This window comes from Chaetodon auriga, chromosome 24 (genome assembly GCF_051107435.1).
Source record: "Chaetodon auriga isolate fChaAug3 chromosome 24, fChaAug3.hap1, whole genome shotgun sequence".
Classification (NCBI taxonomy): domain Eukaryota; kingdom Metazoa; phylum Chordata; class Actinopteri; order Chaetodontiformes; family Chaetodontidae; genus Chaetodon; species Chaetodon auriga.
Window position 1 is genome coordinate 1,514,250 of NC_135097.1, and position 20,418 is coordinate 1,534,667.

The 20,418-nt window shown below is 43.6% G+C and overlaps 1 protein-coding gene across 1 annotated transcript; it reads left to right on the plus strand.

The window, feature by feature from the left end:
• The first annotated feature begins 4,644 nt into the window (after positions 1 to 4,644).
• LOC143317423 (uncharacterized) lies at positions 4,645 to 15,598 on the plus strand. The gene is made up of 16 exons (XM_076725576.1): positions 4,645 to 4,695; positions 7,387 to 7,587; positions 8,327 to 8,423; positions 8,573 to 8,705; positions 9,527 to 9,767; positions 9,991 to 10,147; positions 10,325 to 10,373; positions 10,688 to 10,792; positions 10,991 to 11,193; positions 11,552 to 11,683; positions 12,075 to 12,262; positions 12,543 to 12,694; positions 12,773 to 13,009; positions 13,149 to 13,305; positions 13,655 to 13,747; positions 14,385 to 15,598. Exons 1-15 carry the CDS (start codon positions 4,645 to 4,647, stop codon positions 13,745 to 13,747), a joined length of 2,196 nt encoding a protein of 731 aa, XP_076581691.1. The 3' UTR covers positions 14,385 to 15,598.
• The last annotated feature ends 4,820 nt before the right edge of the window (positions 15,599 to 20,418 follow it).

The window sequence follows — 20,418 nt, forward strand, 5'->3', positions numbered from 1 at the left end:
CGTGGAATATTTAGGAGCGAGGAAATGTCACGACTGGACTTGTTGCACAGGTGGCATCCTATCACAGTACCACGCTGTAATTCACTGAGCTCCTGAGAGCGACCCATTCTTTCACAAATGTTGTTGTAGAAACAGTCTGCATGCCTTGGTGCTTGATTTTAAACACCTGTGGCCATGGAAGTGATTGGAACACCTGATTTCAATTGTTTGGATGGGTGAGTGAATGCTTTTGCCAATATAGCGTGTTTTATTGGAAATTTACATGAAAGACCAACATTTGATCAGGATTTTTTTTTTTTAGAAATAAAAATAAAAAGTGTTCAGCCCCCGTTTCTCTGAGTGCAACCAATTGCCTTTAGAAGTAGCCTGATGATATCTGAATGATCAAATGTTGACCTAATGACTAAATAGAGTCCACCTGTGTGTAATCTTATCTCAGTACAAATACAGCTGATCTGTGACACACACACAAAACACACACACACACACACACACACACACACACACACACACACACACACACACACACACTCAGCCAATAATACGAATACAGTACACAAATATGATATAATAATCATAATGGACTGACCCTGCCAACCCATTCTGGACGTCCCTGACAGTGTCTGTCATTGTTATGATTGTTACAGATGTAGCAGCATTGGAAGCAGCAAAAATGTGGAGGAGCATTAGTTTACATTTTTATCATTATTATTGTCATTAATTCTTTTATCTTCAATTTAATCTCTTGTTTTTACTTATCTCCCATGGTGTTGATGCTTGCATGCAGACTCACACACACACACACACACACACACACACACACACACACACACACACACACACACACACACATAACACCAACACACGACAGTTAACAGAACCCTGTTCTGTTCCTACCTCTGACATTCAGTTAACTGGCCTGTATTGACTGTTCTTGTCTCCCTGATGTTAAATCAATGTTTTGTCTTTGTGTCTGAATTAAAAAAAGAAAAGCTTGATGCCTCACCCACATACATGACCTATTTAAACTCACTGCTGTCAGGACACTCAAACCTGGCGGGGAAACTCTGCGTCAGCAGATGCATAGGAACATTTCAATGTACTTGTGCAGTTACATTCCACTAAAAGTATCTGCTGGCTTTCATCCAGTCTTCAAACACTGTAGGGCTGGGACAGGGTCAGCACATGAGGTGGAGGAGTTTGACTCAGCGACAGTCTTGCAGAGCTCAATTAATGAAATACAGGTGAATTTGTCGATGGTTACGTCTGTTTTATAGACGTGTGAAGAACAGTGCAAGTTCTTCACAGCTTGATGCAGGAACTGTGGATGTGTGGGGGCGGTGCTGAGCAGCTGTCAGTAGTGGACAACAATATTCTAAAGTTCTCAGCGTTCTCTGGAATAAAGTAATCCTTTCTTACCAGACGTACTGCTTTGTTACAGACAGTCATGGCTTCTTTGTATATTTTACTCTGAACTGTGAGCCCAGTTCTCCTCCGTTGTCTTTCAGCTGCTCGACAGATTCTTCCTCTCATTAACGCTGTCGTTGTTTGACCATGGGGACATCCTGTCAGTGGACCTCTTTCTCATCCTCACTGTTGAAATGTTCAACCGTGTCCTTTAAAGAGCAGTCATAGCTTAGCATAACTATTCTTCAGCCTAGTCATCGAGGAATCTGCCTTGAACCAAAACATCCCTTTCAGTCTGTCTTAAGATTACGTTGCTATCAGAAAACCAACAGTGATGGTCAGAAAAAGGTCATTCTAACACTGAAACGCTGTGGAAGTTTAACCCTGTTGTTATTACCAAGTCCAGAATGTTCCCATGCTGATGAGCGGCTTCAGTCACACGTTGTGTAAGTTTCAAGCTGTCCAGTAAATTCTCAAGCTCCGTAGCTTTGGAGTCATTCTTTTTGTTGATATCAATGTTCAGGTCTTCACTCAGGATTAATCTGTCATATCTGGTGATATCAAATTCGAGCAGCGCTGAGAATTCCTGACAATGCACTGATAATTCTGCTTTGAGACAAACAGATACTCAAATGATGAAGGTCAATGTCATTACACACAAACTGTGTAGAAAACACGACTGCAACGTCTCCTCCTCTCTGACTGATAAAAGTTATCATTTGGAGTACAAGCCTCTGTCAGTGTAGCTGCACCAGTCGTGCTGTTTGGTCACGTCTCAACTCAAAATACTACATGCAAATTCTCTTTCACTCATGAGATCATTAACCAAGAAGGATTTGTTAGCCAATGATCTGAAATTAAAAAGAGCAAATATCAGCTGTAGGGATTCAGTGACAAGAGAAGAGACTGACTGTTCTGTGACTGCTGCGATGTGTTTGACCATGGCACCGGCTGTTCAAGATCACTGGCATGTTGAAGGAAGCTGCATGGTGTCTGTCTCATTTCTGACACCTGAGCGATAATGACTTTGTTTATTGTTGTTTAGTAGTTTGTTAAGGCCGGCAAGGAAGACGAGGACCCAAGATGCAGAGAGGACTCACGCACACAGTTTATTGAACGAAAAGTACAACGCAAATCTCCAAAACGGGAAAATGCAGCTCAGGCAGAAGATAAACAAAAAACCAATGCTGGAGGAAACTCAACAGCCAAACAGTAAGAGAACAAAAAACTCCACAGGGGGATAATGCACTCAGGCAGACGGAACAAAAAACGCCTCCACCGGAGGGGAACTCAGTCACCGCTGGTACAAGAACAAAAGATCACCGTCTAGGGGAAAAAGGGCTCTCAGGCCGGCACCAAAAAGATTTACAGAAAAACACACAGAAGGCAGCGAGGCAGCAAGCGATCTGGAGGAACGTGGCAGGGACGAGGAGATCTTGTCTGTGGCGAGACACAGGCGACAAGTGCTAGAATAATCTGGCACAGGAGTGTGGGGGAAGCCATCTTAAAAAGCAGTCTTGATGAGCCCAGATTGGTGACAGGTGTGTCCAGCCGCCGCTCACCTCAGAGGAGACCGACCCCGCCCCCGCCACGCTCCAGCCCTGGAGAGACACAGAGGCAAAATCAGAGCAGCCAGAACACAGCCATAACATAGTTCTCCAATTTGACTGGTCTCCAGTGTGGTAGCTTTAACTAACTCTTTGATTGGTGATTGTGGTGGATGTGGGAGGAGGGATGTTAGATTCCTGGAGAATGTCATGAAGAAGGGGAAGAGGGGTGTTGGATCCATGACTGGGACAGAGGTCCTCTGAATGCCTTATGTGTTGTGAAGCAGAGGCAACACTCCTTCAGGCAACATTATCAGGAAAAACAGCTGTATTTATCAATGAAGCCAGATGAAACAGATCAGTTAATTAACTGCTAAGCATATCTTCAGGACATGAAGACCTGGATGACCTCCAACTTTTTTTCCCACAGGGACAGGGAAGATGGTCAGAGTTGATGAGAAGATGGATGGAGCCAAATACAGGGCAATCTTGGAAGAAATCCTGTTCGAGTCTGCAAAAGACTTGAGACTGGGGCAGAGGTTGACCTTCCAGCAGGACAATGACCCTGAACATAAAGCCAGAGCTACAATGGAATGGTTCAAAACATATTCATGTGTTAGAATGGCCCAGCCAAAGTCCAGACTGCCTTTATCCTTTTGGGGATTTCAGTAACATTGATTAAAAGACAAAACAAATATCTGAAGACAGAAAGAGGCTGATACAGCAAACCTTTGTAAACATAATTGATTCTTCCATGACTGGTTGAAATAACCATGAAGGTGTTATGCGGATTCAAGAAAATAGAGTATATTCAACATGAATGTCTGAACTTCATGAAGGTAATTGTTGTTGGGTCCATGACTGGGACAGAGGTCCTCTGAATGCCTTATGTGTTGTGAAGCAGAGGCAACACTCCTTTAGGCAACATTATCAGGAAACACAGCTGTATTTATCAATGAAGCCAGATGAAACAGATCAGTTAACTAACTGCTCAGCGTATCTTCAGGACATGAAGACCTGGATGACCTCCAACTTTTTGTTACTCAAGACAGACAATACTGAAGTAATAGTACTTGACCCTGAACAGCTTAGAAACACATCATCTGATGATAAAGCAACTGTAGATGGAAATGCACTGGCCTCTGGCACCACTGTAAGGAATTATCTTTCTTTTATCTGTGATCAGGATATGTCCTTTAACTCGCAGGTAAAATCAATTTCAAGGACTGCCTTTGTCAGCTCATATTGTAAAAATCAGGTGCATCTTGTCTCAAAATGATGCAGAACAACTAGAGTCATGTCACTCTTTTGACCGATGCCCAGGATGCCCGACTATGTCGACAGAGCCAAGCATCAGGATGCTGAATGTCATTAACAACAACATTAATAATAAAATTACACATAGTACCTTTAATGTTGCACTCCATATTTTACACACGCTGCCTGTGTGAATGCTGAAGGTGGTTGAAAACTATTCAGTTAATTGTTAAGGAGGTGAACCCAAGTGCAGACACACCCACAGACAGGTTTGAGGTTTCAGGCTTTGTAATTGCAAAGGAATGGGTGGTGGAGCCAAGCAGGTCCAGAACACAGTCCAGGCAGAGCGGACTGACTGGTAGCAGAGTCTACCATCTGGCAGCACGGATGTGGCAGAGCTGAGTGTTTGTAGGAGTCTTGATTACAGGATAGGATGCAGCTGGAGAGGCTCTACTCTAGCTCCAGCTCACCTGTCTCCACTCAGGTAATCACACACCACCCAGAGAGAGAGGGAGAGGCTCGAGGGAGACAGGAGGTCACTGCAGATCAGATGATGTTCGAAGACCAGATGGAACATTTGTTGATATGATACGAATGAAAGTTTTGCCCCCATTCTAAGTCCCAAGTCAGAGTCACCCAAATACTTTGTCACACTCACATGTTGTGATTTGACTGACAGGCAAACGAGCACTGTAGGCCGTCATAAAGGAAGGCAGGAATGCTACACGAGCAAGCTGAGATGGACGAAGCAAAGCAGACGACGATTTGGGACAAATCGCAGACAAACTGCTCCTGATGCAGGACCCTGCTTGACCACGTGTGTGTGAAACAAATGGTTTTTGGTTTCCGCTTCTTGAAATGTTGCTGTTAAACAGAGTTTCAGTGACAGGACCTCATCCAAAATGGGGCCGGCCTTCCAGAAAACTGGTGCACGTTTGCTTAACTTGCTTCATTTTGTGGCCTCGTCACAGGGAAACTCGGATGCTGTGAAGACCTGAGTACGACCAAAAACACAACACAGCAGCGGAGTCATCAGACTTGTTGTGGTTGAAGAGTAAGACAGCTGATTTTTACAAAGTCACCAACAGTCAGTCTTTGTTGGTCATTTTTCAGTCTAAAGAGTAGAACCCAAAATACTTCCACTCACTGCTTCTCCAGTGTCACGATTAGCCAATCAGTGAAGCTTTCTGACCCTCTCTTTTTTATTGATTGGTTGACGGGTCAATAGGGCAGGTACAGGTCAAGCAAAAAGTGAAATTTTAGGTTCTTAAAATGAACCAAATGTGAAAAACCTTCAAATTCAATTTCATTTTGTTTTTAACACAAGTTTGAATTTTAAATAAAAAGTGACAGCTCTATCCCAGTTTGTCCTGCACTCCTGTGCTTTTGTTTTGCTGCATCCATGAAACAATGAACAAACCTTCAAACAAACCTCTGAATGCATTTTTCTATAATGAACACCTACAAAGCACAAACTGCACTCACATGTCACCCCTGCACGAAACGACTCATCTCAGCTCAACTCTGATTACACAACCTATCAATGTATTTTGAGGTGACATCTGCTGTGACGTTGGTATGTACTGTAATTAGCAAGTTTGTTTTTTTTATACTTGTATACCTTGATGCACAACCACACCTTCAGCCAGGAACACTGTGTTCATTGTGACTGAGGTTTCTGTCATAGTTAATAAGGTCGGCGTAGTTCACCATCTCACGCAATCACAGACTATTTGATTATAAAGAGGAATACTCTCACCTGATATGCCAACAGTGTTGCCAGATTGTTGCCCAATAGGAAGCTTTACTAGCTTCCTATTGGGCTGTGTGAAAAGGTGCAGAAGACAAGTTCAATTAAGGATCAGCACAGGTGTCACTCCACCCCCGCCACACCTGCTCTGCCCTCCTGGGTGTTAACAGCTGTGAGGATGCACATAAAAAGAGAGGGAGCGAGAGAGAGAGCAGCATCTTCGACGGAGAGAGACGAATCAGAATCACCAGAGACCTTCATCTTCCTCATCCACCATCAAACCTCCAGAGGGTAAGACAACCTGCACACTGCTCGTCTGTCTCTTCTTCTCTATTGTTGAACTGTGGGAACCTGCTCAAACCTTTTCACAGTTTTCTGACATTTTATAAACCAAACAATCAATTGAGAAAACAGCTTACAGATTAATTGATGATGAAAAAATAGTTCGTTGCAGCCTCGAGGATGAGATCAGATGTGATGTCATTGTTCTGCTGCAAAAGCTGAGCAGCCGTTCAAAATCATGTCTTTCATAGCGACTGAATATTAAAGCATTCAGACCAATCACAGACACACAGGGTTTGTCTGGTCATGGAAAAACCTGGAGAAGTCATGGAAGTGTCATGGAAATCCACATTTGTACAGCATGAATCCTGTTCAAGATGTCATCTGTGTGTCTTCCAGCTCTCTGCCAGCTGATTGGCCTCCTCCATCATGCTCCGCCTCCTGCTCTTCCTGTCTGCTCTCATTGGGCTGCTGCCTGGTAAGCACACACACTCGTGTTGAAACTCCACCCACAAGACGAGTTGAGGGAGTTCAGTAGAAGCAACATGAACGAAGAGCAAACGATCTCAGAGCGAAGAGCAGAATGACTTTAAGTCCATCAGTAACTTTAAGAGCTGATAATCTGCCAGATGTGCAGAAACGTTGCTGACATCTGTTTGTTTCTAAGAAGAAGCAGTAACTGATGATGAGACACGAAGAGTTTTGATTGACTGATGAACAAATGCTGTTTAATTCCTTCATGAAGTCGACATTTGAATCCTTCTCTGCTGTCCAACCAGCTCACAGACAGTTCTGACCTCTCATGTGTCTCCATCGTCTTCAGGTGCTGAGCAGCAATTTGTTGGTTCTGCAACGTTCAGCTTCAGCCATTGTCCCATCACATATTATGGGGTGCAGTACACATCATTGTATGTAAGTAGGATGGAGCCTGATGCTTGAGAATATCTCTCTTTGTTCCATCCAGTGTGTCATTAATGTCCAGTGCAGTGACACTGAATGTCTGAACATGAACTGATGGAGCATCTGAAGCAGAGTGAGAGCTCTGACTGAAACCTCCACAACTCTCTGAGTAAGAGTGACGTTGGCTCTTTGTAGAAAAGGTATTTTGTTGATTCACTTGTTGTGTCTCTCTGATTTCAACAGGTGACTGCCACGAGTGTGTCGGTCACAGCCTGTTTCGACAGCGATGACCTGGATTGTATTGTGGGACCTGCATTTGACAATCAGACCTATGATTTTTCATACCCGAATGAGGATGAAGCAGAACACCATCAGAATTTGCCAACTATTAACACCACGCTAGAATGCACTGTGGAGTTGATCGGGAATTTCACGTCATCTCCTGTGAGTGTTGTTCAGTGTCACGACTCGATAAATTGAAACAAATTGTCAAGATCTTTTCAAAAAGCTCTTTGAGGAAATTTCCTAACAGTGACAGAAACTCTTCTGTTGACTCTTTACAGATTTATGTGAGAATAAGTAGCTTTGGCAGCCAAACAGCTGTGAAGTTAGAAACCTTCTCTCCTGGTTCATTTGTGAGTATTATATCCATGTATATGTGTGTGTGTGTGTGTGTGTGTGTGTGTGTGTGGTGTGTTAATGCAGTTGTATGTAGGATTTGAACATTTCTGACTCTGGTGTCTCCTAGTGGTGGTATGAAGAAAGACACCTGGAGAAACCAATGCACACTGCTTCCCCATCAGCCCTGTTTTATTTATTTTAAAATGTCTGATACAGAATCATTTCAAGATGCTATAATCACATCCAAACTCCACACAGCGTCCATGCAACCATGTGAACGCAGCATCCCCAGTTTGAGTCCAGACCAGGACCTTTGTCTCAGATCAACCACATCTCATTTCTACTGTCAGTTATTCACATGAAGACAAACATGGAGCCAAAAATACTTGAAGAAATCTGTTCAGTTACTTTTTACTGTGCAGTTGAACAAAGATAAGACAACACGTCACGTTTAGTTTGACAAGTGGACAAGACAGTGTCATTGTTTAGTCTGTTTTAATCATGTATGAATTCATCACCTCTGCTCTGTGATCGTAACATTGGTTTGTTTGTTGTGGTCTAGGTCTTTGACTTTAAGGTCAATGGTAGCTCAGTCAAGACAACGAGTTTGACTAGTGCGGGTCCTGCCTACGAAGACGTCAGCGGATGCAGACAGTCAGGTTGGGAAATCCACTGGATCCATAAATCTGTTTTGACACCCTTAAAAACTAAACTCTTACATTAATTTGTTGCTGTCTTTTGTTTTTGCTGACAGTCTGTAAACTGAAAAGTGAACGATGACATTTTAACCTGATTCTTCACTTTGCAGGTGTTCTGTATTCTTATAATGACGAGGTCGGTTCTGATCCAGACACCTGCTCCACTGAACACTGTGATGATTACGCAACCATCCAGCAGAATGGTGAATGTGGCTCCATGGAGCATTGCTATGGCAACAACAGGTATTTATGTGAGCTTCATGTTTTCAAGAAAGAGCTGTGATGATACAGGAACTTGATGAGGACTTTTTTAAAAACATTATTTATTCGGGGCCTTACGCTGTCTGTTCAGATTTGACAGCAGGAAGCTTTTAATGTGAAGCAGCAGCAGAAGGAAATGTTGGGTTTTCATCAGCAGTAACTCAATTCAGCTCAAATGCAGCTCTGATAGGAGCAAAGAGATAAACAATGAGGCTGATACCTGTGAGAGAAAAGTGACAGCAGAAACATCTATGTGTTGTGTTTCAGACATATCTACTGAATTATGCTAACCATCTAGCCTCGGTCCATCCCATCTCGTAATACCACTTTGTGCCTCAAGAGGAATTAGTCTGATAGTAAAGCTCAGGCCTCGAAAACTCAGTCATCACTGCACTTTGCCACTAAAGACAGACTATTCTGAGACCATGGCAAAACACTGCCTGACCTCCAGCCAGTTTAAAAGCAGCTGGCACTTGATCTGCATCAGGGCTTGAGGTTTGATCACAGCACAGTTTTCATTAACTGTGATGTTGATACTGAAATCAAATGGTAGTGCAGTGTGATACTGGAGAAAGTTCCATAACAACAGGAAGACATTTCCCTGGAATACTGGTCCAGGGAATCAGCCAAAGTCACTGCTGTTGGCTGACATGTGAGCCAGGCCTGTGAAAACATTACAATCAAATATTACGTAGATAAATGCCTCAATGACGACATGAACATGAACACATGAAGACCTCACTCCTCGGCAGCAGTTCCTGCTGATGGTGTTTGTTGTTTCTGTCCTTCTGTGCCTCTATCAGCTGCTTTTTTGACCCCATCTGCACTGTGACCGGCCCCGCTGTCATCGACTTTTACGGTGATCTTAACACGGTCCAGGATCGGTGTGCGTACACTCTGCTGTCTGGTTCGACAGTCTCCGGCCTCACTGTGGTGGGGTATTTCCGGGAACGCCGTCGTAGAGATGTGAGCTTTTTGGACAGTGTGACACTGCAACTGGACGGAGAAGAAGATGTTCACCTGGAACAAGGGGGGATAGTTAAGGTAAGCTACCTACAGCCACAGTCAAGTCAGTGTGGACTTTGATCCCAAATCCTCGTCTCATCCTCTGCTGTGTCAGCTCTCATCTTTCTTCTCAGGGACATGAGAAGCACTTATTTTAATACTGGTGAACTCGGTGGTTGTTGCAGTGAAAACAGCCTGTTTGTGTGTGTTTGTGATGATTGAACCTGTGTTTCCTCCACTTTGTCTCTCTGCTGTGATGCAGCTGGGAAACACTACGCAGACCATCAACGGCTCGACTGTGCTGTCAAACGGTGTGGAGGTCTCTGAGGACCAAACTGGAGTCACTGCTGTAAAGACAATCGGCAGCAACACTGTTTCTGTCTTCTTTGATGGCAACACTGCACAGATCTTCCTTAAAGGTACAGAAACTAAAATCCTACCACTCACCACACAGGATACAACGACCAATTGTGGTGTCCAGCACTCGTTTGGGGCATGAGGAATGTGAACTAAGCTGTATTTTGGCGAGTTGCCATATTCATCCAGTTTGAACGATGACACTGATCTGACCCATATTCTGTCTTGCACTTGTCCAGGACCTGGTGGACAAGGTCCACAAGTTGATGGTTTGTGTGCTGACTCCATGTCTGTGAGTGATCAGAGGAACAGTACCGCCGAGTAAGACATTGATCAGTGTTTGAATGAACGTTGTACTTTGCTTTTGAAATTCAGTCCCCGAACACACCTTAACTTGTCTGGAATGTCAGTTTTTATGTTTTGCTTGATTCTGTTTATCTCACAACAATGACCATTTCCACAACTTGAATTTTAAATTATCTGGACATTTCTTAAAAAAGATGAACGGTTCCTTTGACTTGTGGACTGAAGCAAAGATACAAAGCTCATATGAGTCTATAACACTCAGAAAGTGTGTTTGTGTGCATCTGAACAAGTGCGAGCAGGGTATCAGTCCTGACTTTGTGTTGTGTGTCGCCCCCTAGCTGTGAGGTGCTGTACAATGACACTGCTGACAGTTCGATCAACTGCACCACGATGACTGAACAGTAAGCAGATGAAACAAACTCTCTGTATTATACTTTCATGTGTGCTAAATGTCATGTTACATCACACGTTTAATGTCATGTGATGTGAGGAGGGATGGAAGATAAACACACCTGAACTCAGATGATCCACCTGTAACTCAGTACTGACTGGACTTCATCCTTCATCTCTCTTTCTGTCTCTTCACATCTGTGGAACAGCTGTAATCTCCTGAATGACACGGTCTTCACCAGCTGTCACAACCACATCGATCCAACCCCCTACATAGACGCCTGCATCGACACTTTGTGCAAATACCCTGCTGTGGACGGTCTCGACTGTCAGTTCCTGGATGCCTACGCCAGACACTGCAGCCTGCAGATCAACGACACAGTGGACAGCTGGAGGTCAAAGGCCGGCTGCTGTAAGACTTCTCTCACTTCACATCAATTCATCAACGCAGGAACAACATCAACATTAACAATTAAATACGATTGAATTCTGTCTGAATTTAGATTTTAATAGAAGAAAAAATGTTTTGTCTCACTTAAACTTGTAGTTTTAAAGTGTTTTTTTTCAGCGTTCTTGCAGTCCTTTTCTGTTTGTGACAGAATTAGTGTAAAAACTGGTCAGTGTCTCTGTGGAACAATGCTGGAGACGACAGCGACCCCAGTGAACTCCACAATATTCTTTGAAGAACACAGTCTTATTTAGTGCAGTTTTATGACTGTTTTTTTTTCAGTGTTATTCTTTACATGTGTCTCTCTCTGTCTCTCTTTCAGCCTCCCCTCAGCCCTTCTGTCAGGGAAGGATCTGCAGTGATCATGAGTTCTGTGCAGAGACCATCGGTGGTGAAATCGGCTGCTTCTGTCGGGCCATTTTTGCCTTCCCGTACAAATCCAATGACACTTTGGGTACGACAGCTGCGACACGACACCATGACTGACTGGTGCAGAGTCCTGATCCTCAGAGGATGGAGGGTTTTCTCACAGGGAGACTTGTTTCACACAGCTGAGCTGTTGTGGAGCTGATGATAACTGACCTTCAGCACTCAGTTTGACTGAATGTTTGTTATCAGGAGCACAGATGAGACTTCATTAACTCAGCTCTTCTTTTTCACTCTGATGGTATTAAACCACAAAAACTGGTAGTTTGGTTCCAAATGAAAGAACCGACAAAGGTCACTAAAGCAGGATTGAATGGTTTGACTTGTTTTTGTCCCTCATGGTGTAAGTGTCTGTCCGGTCTGTCCTCTCTAACATGGTCATGTATTTGTCTCCCTCGTCTGTCCTGCTGGACGTTCAGGTGACCCGACGGTCTGCGAGGAGAACTCGGCTTCAGTTACTCTGGTCGGGTGTCTCCTGGAGGAGAAAGGCATCGACTACACAACCTTACACCTCAATGACCCCACCTGCACAGGTCAGATGGATGAGGTTGACCACATGGTGACCTACAGCTACAACAGCAGCGACCCCTGTGGGACGGAGGTCACGGTGGGTTCTCCATCACGTCTTTACTCTCAACAAGCAGCCAAATGTCTTCCAGCACTCTGCTGAGCTTCTCCTGCTCTCCTCCAGTTTGGGATCTTTCTGTGGGTTGGGCTTCAGCTCTGACCTCCTTGGTTTCCAGTGATGATGGTCATCTATGAAGCTTATTCTAGCCAGTCAACACTTCACAAATGTCACATTTTAAGGCTGAATGTAAAGAGTTGTGATGAATTTGTGAGGAACTTGTGCCGTAACAACATCTCCATGAATCTCCATCAACCTGCAGTCCAACAACAGCCTACTGATCTACATGAACACCATCACAGCCCTGAACAGCTCCTCTGACAACATCACTCGCCAGGACCAAGTCGACATCGACTTCTCCTGCTACTATACTCAGCCAGATGTCAACACTGTGACCTTCAGAATCAAGGACAGGTGAGTGGAGGCTGTTATCTTTGTGTTGTTAAAAGGTTTGTGAGTATAAGACAGCTGAAGTGTATTTGTTCTCTGCAGCTCTGTGATCCAGAAGATCATATCTGGAACTTGGAATTACACTCTGACCATGAAAGCCTACACTGACAGCCAACTCAGGCAAGCTGTGGACTCCAACACTGAAGTCCAGCTGAACCAGAAGATCTGGATGGTGGTGGAGACTGACGGGCTGGATGACGGTTTGGTCGCCCTGGTGACCGACTCCTGCTGGGCAACCAACCAGGCTGAGACTCTGAGATACAACCTGATCAAAGATGGGTGAGATGAACACAGAGGTGGTTGCTGCTCGCTGCTGTTCCAAATGAATCAGAGGCAGGGACTCGTTAATAAGTGTGTTTTTGATTCCTGAAAACAAAGTGTGCTCTGATGTGATGAGTGTGTTCTCGTTTGTGAGCAGCTGTGCGAATGACCAGACGGTGAATGTGGAGGGAAACGGAGAGGGAACGTTCAGCCACTTCTCCTTCAACATGTTCCAGTTCTCCAGGAGTTCTTCTGACATCTCTCTGCACTGCAAAGTCAACCTTTGTGCCAACCTCAACCAGACCTGTGTCCCGGTACGCCCCCAAACAAACCACACACACACTAATGAAACTGGCAGCTCATCGCTGGAAAACAGGCCCGAACCCGAAGCCCCACAAATCCTTATGAAAAGCAGTTACAGATGTGTCAGACTGCTGCTGAGCTTCCATCACCTTCACCAAAGACTTTCTTTGTTCACTCCTCTGGTCCTGATCTGTTTGACATGAGCTGCATCACTCTTGAACACTGTGCAGCTGAAAATACATTTAGACAGAATAACAGAATGTGAGATGTTGCCATCATCCATCAGCAACAGTCCAGCATGAATGGATCAGTGTTGGTCTTCTGAAGTCTGCACTTCATCTCTCTGTCTTTAACTTCCAGGATTGCAGTGGAAGTCGTCGGAGACGCAGATCTGCTGGGTCCAAATATTTGGACGAAGCCCCGGCCTTGATCACCATGACCTGGACTAATTAGGTAAGACACGACTCTGCTGCTGACTGCTGACATCAGAGCAATATGCACTGATCTATAAATGCATATGAGTGATTCTTTCAGTGTGTTGAGTACAGCTGCTTTAGACTGTGAAAGTGTGTCAAAAGTTTCTCCATCAGTTGATTAAACCCTGCAGCCACCTGAAGGTAGCAGGACACACATGATGAATAATCTGCAGCCAGAGTGCTGTGCCAGTACTTGAGTGCCAAAGCCCGTATAGGTCGTCTGTGCACTTGGCTGAAATGAAAGTGTGTTTAGCTTCATTCCCTGAAATCAATACCAGCCTGCTACAGAACAACCACAAACACTTTAACACACATCAGACTGGTCGGTTGTACCTCAGTATCCAGCCTGTTAGTGTGGGAGACATGGGATTACTGGAGCTCATTAGTGAATGGAAGAAGAAGGAAGAACCATGACATGAGTGATGTTTGATGACCTGATGCTGAAAGTAAAAAGTGAGTGTGACGGGAGGACAGGGAGGTTTTCCTGCTCAGCTTTCAGACTCATCACAAACAACAGAATGAAGAGAGTTGAAGAGTCACACCTGTTGGTTTCAGTCAGGATGCAGGTTTGCAGAAAAGACATCACTCACAGTTTGGTCTGCTTGTCTTCTCAGCTTGTCTCCACGGTGACTCGGACTGACTGACAGGCTGTCGACCTTCATAATGATTCCTGAACGTTACTTCGTCCTAATCCAGAGCCTGATTGTGTGAAAGGATTAGCTCACTTGTCGCTGCTGTGAGGCCATGCTAGCTCACACAATGATAAGGAGACACTGCTGATTGGATCCTTTAAAAGTGAATCTTCCATCAGAGCAGAGCATGTTAGCGTGACTCTTTTCTCCATAACAAACCTGAGCTAATCTTTGATGGAGCGTCTCTGAGCAGAATGTGTCGCTGTGCCTTCCTCACTGGTTCACACACTGTAGACACAGCATCTTTTTATCTACTGAAACATGAAATCTATAAAAACATAATCACAAACTATATGGTGAAGGAAAGTGTGTGTAGGTTTGGGGTTAACAACATCTGTCTCATCACGTTATTCATTCTATAGTAAATCAATGCTTCTATCAATAACAATAATCAGATGATGTTTGGAAATACTAATGATTCTTAATGATTAAGTGTTGTCTGCATATCCGAGTGTGTGAGAGGAACAAAAGGAGTGTTTTGGAGCAGTTCTCTTGAAGACACTTCTTAGAAAAGAGGCATTCACGTGGACACCACAGTATAAGTTTAAAATCCTAATAAATCCTTATCATATTTACCTTTTCATGCTTTTCTGGAGACAGCAGTTTCTGTCAGCTTGTGCCTGTAACATGATATCAGTTCATCACATCAGCTCACTTTGATCCGTGGTTGAGAAGAGAAGCTTTGACACTACAAGGTTTAGAAGTGATCTCTGAGGAGAACAGTGAATTCAGTGCAAACGCAGCATCAACACATTGATGATTTACAGATTCCAGGTCAGTCAGAACTGATCTGTGCAGCCTCACTGTACCAACAATGTCAACACAAGACTGGATCCTGCTGTCATTCTCAAAGACATTCACAGGTTTTCTAATACAAGCTGCAACTCAGGACACCGACTAAAACGAAATCTGAAATGTTTTCAATAATGACCAAACTTTAGTGACATTATTATCACTTGTAAACGTTGCTGGAAAAACTTTACTTTGAATCATAAACACAAAATGGCTTCTTTTATAACTCAACATGATGTGATTTAACTAACCAACAAGATAATATCCAGAACTGTGGCCTTCATGATGCTGAGATACGAGTTGTGCTGTTTCATTTTTATTATATTACTATTGTTAGCAACCAAAAAAATAAATAAAATGAGTATGTGGGAAAATCAAAACTATGTGTTGGGTTCATTCTTCTGAAAATTTCGGCCTCTTCTTGGTGAAATTGTCACAGCCTCTCACGTTGACTTATCATAACTTACTATGAATCTGTTGTTGTTTAAATTCATGTTGAAGATGTCGCTGAAACTATTACATTAACAGAAACATGAATTTAAACTGGAATGTGCATTTCCTGAAGAACATGTGTGCGATTCCTTCATTTTTAAAGCGTTCACTTACTTCAAGGTGGACTGCTGCACATACCCACCAAATTCTGTGCTGACAGCTCTTTGCTACCATGGTCATTTAAAGCTGTGTTTGTAGTGCAGCGCCACCTACAGGTGAACGGCCATGGAATTTTGCAGAGGTGTTGGGTGATTGAAATGCGGTCCAGTCGCCAGAATAAAATCTTGCCACTGTACGTTCCTACAGACCAGGGATTCATTCAATGAGTACGTTTCACATGTATCACAGCATCGTTTCTACAATAGGTATCAAAGGGACTTAGTTCAGGCTACCAGCACATGTAAAAGAGCAAAGATCTGCTCATGCAGTGATAAGATTTTTCACTGTGTTATTTAACGAAAGACAAATGATCCAAAATATATCCCAAATTAGATCCTTCTTGCAACAGACTGATCGATTCACACGCCCTGACCTCCGCTGGATGAGAGGTTTAAAATGTGTGCAAACACTTTATGTGTGGGGACAGTCCAGCATCTCTCACCACTACATTCATATTATTATTATTATAGAAAGACAAGGAGCTAATGAACAAACACCTGAAAGAGACACAGAGAGAGGAGATTCTGAGGGAACTTCAGGCAGAGAGGCAGAAAGGGAAACCCTGATTTATGAAGAGTTCCTCTATCGTCATGTTTCGGACTCTAACATCTCAGCAACACGTAACATGATCACATTTCAGACGTCCTTTGCAGAAAAGACATTGATGTGAGGGGTCTAACACGGAGGTTGCCCTTTGTGGGGTCTGACTCACCTCAAACATATTAGCATGTAACTATCTGGAATAAATTCTGTACATTTCTATGTCTGAACGGCTTTTTAGCAAACAAAGGGAAACATTTCTCTGCATGCACAGCCTGTATAACATATGAAACCTAAAAGATTTCCTTGAATGTAATTACAATGCTTTATGTACAGTGGCTTCCAAAAGTATTCATACCCCTTGAACTTTTTCACTTTTTGTCAAGTTACGGCCACGGACATAAATGTCCACTATATTGCCAAAAGTATTGGCTCACCTGCCTTGACTCGCATCTGAACTTAAGTGACATCCCATTCTTAATCCGTAGGGTTTAATATGACGTTGGTCCAGCCTTTGAAGTTATAACAGCTTCAACTCTTCTCAGAAGGCTTTCCACAAGGTTTAGGAGTGTGTTTCTGGGAGTTTTTGACCATTCTTCTAGAATCGCATTTGTGAGGTCGCACACTGATGTTGGACGAGAAGGCCTGGCTCTGAGTCTCCGCTCTAATTCATCCCAAAGCTGTTCTATTGGGTTGAGGTCAGGACTCTGTGCAGGCCAGTCAAGTTCATCCACACCACGGTGTCTTTATGGACCTTGCTTTGTGCACTGGTGCACAGTCATGTTGGAACAGGAAGGGGCCATCCCCAAACTGTTCCCACAAAGTTGGGAGCATGGAATTGTCCAAAATCTCTTGGTATCCTGAAGCATTCAGAGTTCCTTTCAGGGGAACTAAGGGGCCAAGCCCAGCTCCTGAAAAACAACCCCACACCACAATCCCCCCCTCCACCAAACTTTAGACTTGGCACAATGCAGTCAGACAAGTACCGTTCTCCTGGCATTGGCCAAACCCAAACTCGTCCATCAGATCGCCAGATGGTGAAGCGCGATTCGTCACTCCAGAGAACGCGTGTCCACTGCTCTAGAGTCCAGTGGCGGCGTGCTTTACACCACTGCATCCGACGCTTTGCATTGCACTTGGTGATGTATGGCTTGGATGCAGCTGCTCGGCCATGGAAACCCATTCCATGAAGCTCTCTATGCACTGTCCTTGACCTAATCTGCTTTATTATTTATTGATGCTGCTGTAATTTGGAATTTCTCCTCGCAGGACTAATAAAGAAATATTGAATTGAATTGAAATGAATTGAATTGAATTAATCTGAAGGCCACATGAAGTTCGGAGGTCTGTAGTGATTGACTCTGCAGAAAGCTGACGACCTCTGCGCAATATGTGCCTCAGCATCCGCTGACCCCCACCCCATCATTTTACATTGCCTACCACTTTTTGGCTGAGTTGCTGTCGTTCCAAATGGCTTGTGAGTATGGCACAATTGCAATCCTACCAAGACACGGCCGTCCCCCTAAACTTACAGGCCAAACAAGGAGAGCACTGATCAGAGATGCAGCCAAGAGGCCCATGGTGATTCTGGACGAACTGCAGAGATCCAAAGCTCAGGTGGGGGAATCTGTCCACAGGACGACAATTGGGCGTGCACTGCAAAAGTCTGGCCTTTTAGGAAGAGTGGCAAGAAGAAAGCCATTGTTAGAGGAAAACCACAAGAAGTCCCATTTGCAGTTTGCCAGAAGCCATGTGGGGGACACAGCAAACATGAGGAAGAAGGTGCTCTGGTCAGATGAGACCAAAATTGAACTTTTCGGCTTAAATGCAAAACACTATGTGTGGGGGAAAACTAACACTGCACATCACTCACTGTAAACCCAGATTTTGATTCAACTCAAAGAGATTGAGTTCATATTACTTAAATGTGTCTAATTTATTGACATTACTTTTTAATTCTGATTCAAATAAACTGAGTTTGTATTACTTAGTCATGTGTCTTTTCTTTACGTGAATTATGAAGTCTGAGTAAACTGTACTTTTTAATGGCCTTTTTTATTGTAATCATGTGATTGAGCTCAGACACCTCAATAGCATCAAGTTTTGTGTGATAGCAACATGTTGACGTCACCACCTGCCAAAAATCTAGTTTATACCAGTTTGGACAGAGTAGTGGCATTGGTGAACTCTGACCTTTTTGAGACACAGAAGAGACGGGAGAGAACAAGACACAGAATTCAGCTGTATTGAAATTTTCGACAAGTGAAGTTCTAGCAAGCAAGTTGTTGGACTCACGTTTGAAGCCACCGGTGAACGACCTGAGTTCAGCCACAGAACGGTACGTTGGAACCTGTTAACGTTACTGGTTGCATGCTGTTGCAGTCCCGACTGCTAGCTTAGTTTGTTACAGTATTAGCAAGGTTGCTAACCAGGTAGCTAACTTGTATGTTGCTCCCAGACAGGTAATGCAAGCTGAGCTGAGCCAGACCAGATACCCAGCTTCACCATGGACCACGGACCAGCAAACGTCCCGGTAATTTGGTGCAGCTGAATTGCTATGGCGGAGTCTATTGTGTGACACAGTGTGAGCATGTGGAGTCTGCCCGGTCATAACAATTGTGCTTCGGTCTGACGTGTCTGGCGACCGTCCGCTTTTGGTTGAAAAAAACAAAACAAGACAAAACAAAACACCGAGCGGACATCCACTGCGCAAAGCTCAAGTTTTATGACCGGACTCCGCATACACTCAGCTGGAAGTCTTCGCATCGCCGTGCTTCAAACATGACACCGAGCAGACATGTCCGCTTGACTATGACACGTCTTTCTGTGCTGCTTCCAGACAGCTGAAGTTGAGTGGAGACGGTGAAGCAAATTGGATCAATGTAATGTTGCGGTGTGTACGTATTTTACATGACTGTATTGATTGAAAGACATTTAGAGTTTCAGGAACTAAAAAAGTTTCTTTCTTTTGTTTTTTTTTTTTTTAAATATGTTCAATCAAAATTTGGATCAATGTAATGTTGCAGTGTATGTATTTTACACAGCTCTATTGATTGAAAGACATATTTTGAGTTTCAGGAACTAAACAAGTTAAGTTTGGTCAGTTAGAATATACAATTTAGTTGAATTGGTAATGGAGTAATGCTTACTAAACAAGCTGAGTTAAATAAATGGGTGGGGAACAATTGTTTAAACTAAGTATCTTCAGTTACTGTAACTCGGTTATTAGTATATTCAACTTAAATGTTCTATTCCATTCCATTAGGAGCTTCAAGTGCATTGAACGTAGTCCACTTCACTTACTCAACTAATGCTTCATTATTTAAAAAAGTTAAGGCAAGTAGAGTCTACTTGTCCAGGTTTACAGTGCTCTGAACACACCATCCCCACTGTCAAACATGGTGGTGACAGCATCATGTTCTGGGGGTGTTTCTCTTCCGCAGGGACAGGGAAGATGGTCAGAGTTGATGAGAAGATGGATGGAGCCAAATACAGGGCAATCTTGGAAGAAATCCTGTTCGAGTCTGCAAAAGACTTGAGACTGGGGCAGAGGTTGACCTTCCAGCAGGACAATGACCCTGAACATAAAGCCAGAGCTACAATGGAATGGTTCAAAACATATTCATGTGTTAGAATGGCCCAGCCAAAGTCCAGACTGCCTTTATCCTTTTGGGGATTTCAGTAACATTGATTAAAAGACAAAACAAATATCTGAAGACAGAAAGAGGCTGATACAGCAAACCTTTGTAAACATAATTGATTCTTCCATGACTGGTTGAAATAACCATGAAGGTGTTATGCAGATTCAAGAAAATAGAGTATATTCAACATGAATGTCTGAACTTCATGAAGGTAATTGTTGTTTGGTCCATGACTGGGACAGAGGTCCTCTGAATGCCTTACCTGTTGTGAGGCAGAGGCAACACTCCTTTAGGCAACATTATCAGGAAACACAGCTGTATTTATCAATGAA

Excerpts from the sequence above, each read along its gene's own strand:
- LOC143317423 (XM_076725576.1), top strand. The coding sequence starts at position 4,645 with ATGCAGCTGGAGAGGCTCTACTCTAGCTCCAGCTCACCTGTCTCCACT. Across the intron at positions 10,148-10,324 it reads TGCACAGATCTTCCTTAAAG|GACCTGGTGGACAAGGTCCA; the intron begins GTACAGAAACTA and ends GCACTTGTCCAG. Across the intron at positions 12,695-12,772 it reads ACCTTCAGAATCAAGGACAG|CTCTGTGATCCAGAAGATCA; the intron begins GTGAGTGGAGGC and ends TGTTCTCTGCAG.